This window comes from Chiloscyllium plagiosum, chromosome 2, assembly GCF_004010195.1.
Source record: "Chiloscyllium plagiosum isolate BGI_BamShark_2017 chromosome 2, ASM401019v2, whole genome shotgun sequence".
Classification (NCBI taxonomy): domain Eukaryota; kingdom Metazoa; phylum Chordata; class Chondrichthyes; order Orectolobiformes; family Hemiscylliidae; genus Chiloscyllium; species Chiloscyllium plagiosum.
The window spans coordinates 145,689,762-145,695,761 of record NC_057711.1 but is presented as its reverse complement, the minus strand read 5'-3'; the positions used below and the strand labels follow the sequence as shown (position 1 = coordinate 145,695,761).

The following is a 6,000-nucleotide window of genomic DNA, read 5'->3' as shown; positions in this document are numbered from 1 at the left end:
GCCCCCACCCCACTCCAGCCTATCACCCTCACCTTGATCTCCTTCCACCTATCGCATTTCCAATGCCCCTCTCCCAAGTCCCTCCTCCCTACCTTTTATCTTAGCCTGCTGGACACACTTTCCTCATTCCTGAAGAAGGGCTTATGCCCGAAACGTCGATTCTCCTGTTCCTTGGATGCTGCCTGACCTACTGCGCTTTTCCAGCAACACATTTTCAGCATGCAGTGCTATGGTCAACTAAGCAGAAAAATGTCTCTACTTCCTCAGGAGGCTAAGAAAATTCAGCATGTCCACAAGGACTCTTACCAATTCTTATAGATGCACCATAGAAAGCATTCTATATGGATGCATCACAACGTGATTTGTCAACTGCTCTTCCCAAGACTTACAGAGAGTTGTGAACACAGCCCAGTCCATCACACAAATCAGCCTTCTTTCCATTGATTCCATACATACTTCCCGCTACCTCGGGAAAGCAACCAATTTAATCCCTGGTTTATATTCCAGTCTACTCTCTTCCATTGGGCAGAAGATATAAAAGTTTGAAAACGTACAAGCAGATTCAAGAACAGCTTCTTCCTGACTGTATCAGGCTTTTGAATGGACCTCTCAAATTTTAATTCTGATTTCTCTCTCTACACCTTCTCTGCGGTTATAACACTATATTCTGCACTGTGTTCCACTATCTTTATGCACTTTGAATGGTACAATCTGCCTGTACAGCAAGCAAAACAACACTTTTCACTATATTTCAGTATATGTGACAACAATAAATCAACCAAACAATCAAGAATTTGTCCATCACTAAAGAGATCCTGACCAGTGATTTACAGAAGACTTAATTCCACAGATGACAATTTTCACCAAATCCACAAATGTCTACCATTTTAATATTCCTTCTCAGGACCCTTCAAACAAACCAAATTCTGTAAGTCTTCCATTGTAGCACTAAGGTGAATCATTGCAAAACTCCCTTGTATTTTGCAGACATAATCAATTGCACCACATTATATAGACACACCCTTTAAAACCTTGTGAAGGAACTAAAGAGTAGGGTCAACCTAATCCCGACTCGGACCAATGATATGGAGAGGTGGCACCCAAACCATTTTCACCCTACAAAATAGAACTCTCTGGCATGTCTATTAAGTTTGCACTTTAAATCCAAAAATGTCAACCTGAAATCTAATACGAGGTTTACATGATTCAACCCAAGAAGAACAATTGGAGAGCAGTCACTGTTGGAATACAGAAAGTGCAGCAGGCATTTAACCCAAAGCCTGGCCTCACATAGTGTCCAATCTGTTTTTATTGTTTTGGAGTAAATATTGACCAAACTGCAGAGGAAAACTCCCACGTTCTTTTTATTATCCAATATTGCCATGGGACTATTTTTCCCCCAGGGAAGCTGGCAATTTGATCCATCCATAAGACAGCAACTCAAACAGTTTGGACTTCGTCACCCCTTCTAATAACTCAAGGGGTCGCAGGACAAAGCTAGTAAACGGTAACTGGGATTAATCGGAGTATTTTTTTTTCTTGTTAGTGGAGTGTGAACAGATTTAGGAATGGGCTTTTCTAATGAGTACTGAGTTTAGGACAGAAACTTCCGGAACAGTTCAAAAAGGTGCTACAGCGCTGAATCTTTCTGGCTGATTGACGATATAGACTAAATTGTCGTTCTCATCGGTAATTATCCAAAGAAATCGAGTCCATTCATGTAAAAGTCCCAAAACAGGAGCTATATTATTTTTAAATGGCCATTGATGGGAATACCATGTCACGGGGGGGGGGGGGGGGGGGGGAAGAGAGAGAGAGACAGAAACATAAATGAATCGCCTGGCGAAAACCTGTCCGCCCCTCTCAAGCACTTACTCGTTCCCTTTATCCTCGAAACGTGTGCCGCGTTTGACCTGACACTTCTTTCCTCGAAGAAGGGCACCGATTTGGGGAGGCGAAGGGAGCCAGGGCCTCCCCCCTTCAGCTTTGTCGCCGATGGTGCAGTCGTTGCGGGGACAGCGCGGGAGAGAGAGAGTGAGCGCGCGCACAGAGATTCGACGGCGGTTGGAGCGCGCTTGGCAGCCAGCTGCCGGTTCCCAGGGGCGGGCAGAGCTGAGCACGCGCTGTGGAACCGCTCGCGATTAGAACGTCCCCGGGAAGAGCACGCTCTTCACAAGAAAAGAAGGCAAAGGCGCCAGCAGCAGCAGCACCGCCGCCGCCAAGAACAATAACAAGAAGCGGCCGAGGCCTTTCGCTGCACCAGTGCAGGTTGGCGGTGTGAAGTCCCAGTTCCTTCCCTGTCCTTTTTCTCTCCACCGTCCCCCCAACCCAACCCAACCCGAAGAGGCCATGGCTCGCGAGTATAAAGCCGGGGAGTTGATTTTCGCCAAGATGAAGGGTTACCCTCACTGGCCTGCCAGGGTGAGTGGGGTGCATGCATGCGGGATGCAAGTCCCGGGGTGGCCTGTGGCATCGCACTGTTCAAAATCATTTTCATTTTTTTTTTGTAATCGCAATAAGAGCTGAACGGTCGGGTTTCTAAACCAGTCTTTTATATGAGCGACTCGGCTGCACGGTCAAAAGCAAACCTTTCTGTGGGTGGCAGAGAGAGGGAGGGCGAGAGTTCATTTGTGAGAGTTGTAGACTTTTCAAAGACAGTTTCGCAGTGCACGTATCTTACTCAGACCCAGTACACGCTTGCTGAGTGTCACGGTACTAGTGAGAAGGGAGGCGGGGTGCTGGAATACATGAAAGTCTCAGGTCGGCACGTGGAGTCTAGTTAACTTGCTATGCTACAGTTTAAATATTAAATGTTGAAATTGCTGTTTCCATTTGTCTAAACCATCGGCCACTTGTGTGTCCTGGAAAAAAAAATTAGAAGCCACGGTGCAAAAGCAATAATACTTATTAATCTAATAAACCATTCTTTGTTTAACGTTCCTTTTTGTATACTTCCTGAACGCTGTTACTTTAGAACATCGAGGTTACTGTATCCGTCTTTGTCGCAGGAGTGTCAAGATAATCAAAACTGTTCCTCTGAAATATGTTACATTTATGGTACCACAACTGGTGTGCAACATAGTCATACAGCACCGAAACAGACCCTTTGGTCCAACTGGTCCATGCTGACCATAATCCCAAACTAAACTAATCCCACTTGGTCCATATCCCTCTAAATATTTCTTATTCGTGTACTTATCTGTATGTTTTTTTTTAGACATTATGACTATACCTGCATCCACCATCTCTGGAAGTTCATTTCACTCATCACCCACGCTGTGTACAAGAAAAGTTGCTGCTCGTGTCTTTTTAAATCTTTCTCCTCTCACCTTTAAAAGTATGCCCCTGGTTTTAAAACCCTCCACCCTAGGGGAAAGACACCTGCCATTCACCCTATCCGTACCCCTCAATGTCCTACGCTTCAGTGGAAAAAAAAGTTCCAGCCTCTCCTTGTAACTCAAGCCCTGCCTTCCCACCAATATCCTAGTAAATCTTTTATGAACCTTCTCCAGCTTAATAATATTCTTCATATAACAGGACGATCAGAACTGGACACAGTACCATGTTGCTTCAATTCCACTTTAAAGAATTTAGCAGGTGGTATCACATACATAAATACTGATAACCAGTCCTAATGATGGATGTGTATTGAATTAGTGAGTGCAAATGTACTGCTGTGTAACAGTTTAGGAATTGAGGAAACAAAGAGCGATAAAATATTATGGGTTTGTTGAGTATTGTTTAACAATATTGATTGAAGAGCTTAGCATGTACTGAAGGTTAATTCTCTTTCATTGGCAGATCTGAGAATTTTAAATTGCATTCCCTAATTCCCAAAAAGATGACTTCTGTTCTGCTTAACCAATGGTAACATTACTTTCACCATATACTATTTGCTGTATAATCTTTTGTCCCAAAGTATCCTGAACTGGGACCTACTGGTTACTTCAGACTTTAGAAATTATGTATACTAAACTTTACAAACTTAGTGATGTCCCAGAAACATGTTCCCTGCAAAATATACTCTAACTTCAGTCTGATTTATTTTGGATTTAAAAAATATTTGGGACGGCATGGTGGCTCAGTGGTTAGCACTGCTGTCTCACAGCATCAGGGACCCAGGTTCGATTCCAGCCTCAGACGACTGTCCATGTGGAGTTTGCACATTCTCCCCTGTCTGCGTGGGTTTCCTCCGGGTGCTCCGGTTCCCTCCCACAGTCCAAAGATGTGCAGGTCGGGTGAATTGGCCATGCAAAGTTGCCCATAGTGTTAGGTGCACTAGTCAGAGGGAAATGGTTCTGGGTGGTTACTCTTCGGAGGGTTGGTGTGGACTTGTTAGGCCAGAGGGCCTGTTTCCACACTGTAGGGAATCTAATCTTAAAAAAAAGCGATGATTCTGTTCTTGCCCCTGAAAAACCATTGGTGTTGCTACATTGCAACAGCGTAGCAATTGTTACATCAAGTTGAGTTACTGGTAATTCAAGAGTTTGTAATTCACTACTGAGAGGTCTGACTATATTACATACTTTTATTTTATAGTTATTTTTATTTCTGCTGCAATTTGGTAAGTTTAAACTGGGACAGTTCAGTCAACTCATGATATGACCGTTAAAACCAGTAGACTAAGGAAACATTCATTGCAAAGTTTGGATTGAATTTGAATTATGACCACAGGTGAAATACAGATACTACATCATTTATTTTGGATGCCTCCTAAACCTGAGGCATCTACCATCTAAAAAGGCAAGGGCAGTGTTTGCTTGGTATACCATCATCTCCAAGTTGCACATTATCTAGACTTGGACATGCATTGCTATTCCTTCATCGTCATTAGGTGAAACTCCTGGAACTCCCTATCTTCACCATATGTATTATACCAGTTCAAGGACTAAAAGGCCCACCAATAAAGGCCATGTTGGTGATGCCTATTTCCCAAAAAAGGTCTCTTGCAAGTCTCTACCCATTTTGGACTTGGAACTTACAGCAAGAAAAAGTAATTTTTTTCTGGCTCCAATTGATGTCCAGCAATCTTAAAGATAACTTTTTATTCTGTTTTGCTGTGTTAATAGTTACTTCCTTTGTGGCATTGAAATACTTATTCCTTGGAGATTAAAATATTTGAGCTTGGGAATTTTTGAGAATTGATATTGGGAGGTGAATCTTATTCCATAAATGTCCAATTGCAATCAGGGCTGAAAAACTCATGACTGGCTCAGAAATATCTGATCTATAATTCTTGCATAGATATTTTGTTTCTTTTCCTTTACGTGCTTGTGGATAAAGCACTTTTTGAGTTGCATCAAACTTTCGAGTAACAAGTTTGTGATAAAATAATGTGAGACATCAATGATAACAGTTTGTGAAATGATATTTAAGGAAAATGCCTATTGTTTCTTCAGATTGATGATTTTGCCGACGGAGCAGTAAAGTCTTCAACAAATAAATATCCCATTTTCTTCTTTGGAACTCATGAGACGTAAGTAATGACTCTTGAAATTGTTTATAGAAATTGTTTTGAAATCTTTACTGTCAGGGCAGAATTCACAGCAACATATGGATTTAAGAGGGAAACTAACCACCTTGTTTTACACAAGGAAAGGATGTATCTTTATTGTTAGGCTTGGTGTTTTCCGTAAAACCAAATGCTTCACATCAACCTTTGCTCAAGTAACAACAATATGATGACACGAGTGATTTAGTACATCATCTAGGATGATACTTCACCTGTTGTGCTGTCTCTGGGTTGAGACATTAAACTGAACTTCTCTCTACCCCTTTGAGTGAACTTGCTGATGTTATGAAAGATGCTAATATAAATGTACGTTCTTCATTTTTTAAAATCCAAAATAAATCTTTTGTACACATTCCACAGCGCCCCCTGAGTAACTTTGTTTAGTTTGTTTAAGCCTTAGTGGAAATATTTATTACTGAATAGTTAAGAGATTTTTCTGTTAATGGCAGATAGGCGGTTTAGTTGTTGTAACATTTAATAAAGATGAG

General features: G+C 41.8%; 2 protein-coding genes across 2 annotated transcripts in view; one reads left to right on the top strand and one right to left on the bottom strand.

The window, feature by feature from the left end:
- LOC122565011 (signal-transducing adaptor protein 1-like) overlaps window positions 1–1,961 on the bottom strand; it is a 79,759-nt gene extending 77,798 nt beyond the window's left edge. The window contains exon 1 of the mRNA XM_043720671.1: window positions 1,876–1,961. The gene's annotated coding sequence lies outside the window, so the exon portion shown is untranslated. The remainder of the gene's footprint in view (window positions 1–1,875) is intronic.
- A 192-nt stretch (window positions 1,962–2,153) lies between these two features.
- Window positions 2,154–6,000, top strand: part of psip1a (PC4 and SFRS1 interacting protein 1a) — a 33,120-nt gene continuing 29,273 nt past the window's right edge. The window contains exons 1-2 of the mRNA XM_043720633.1: window positions 2,154–2,421; window positions 5,400–5,476. Of these exons, the coding sequence (XP_043576568.1) occupies window positions 2,350–2,421; window positions 5,400–5,476 (149 nt within the window). The 5' untranslated portion in view covers window positions 2,154–2,349. The remainder of the gene's footprint in view (window positions 2,422–5,399; window positions 5,477–6,000) is intronic.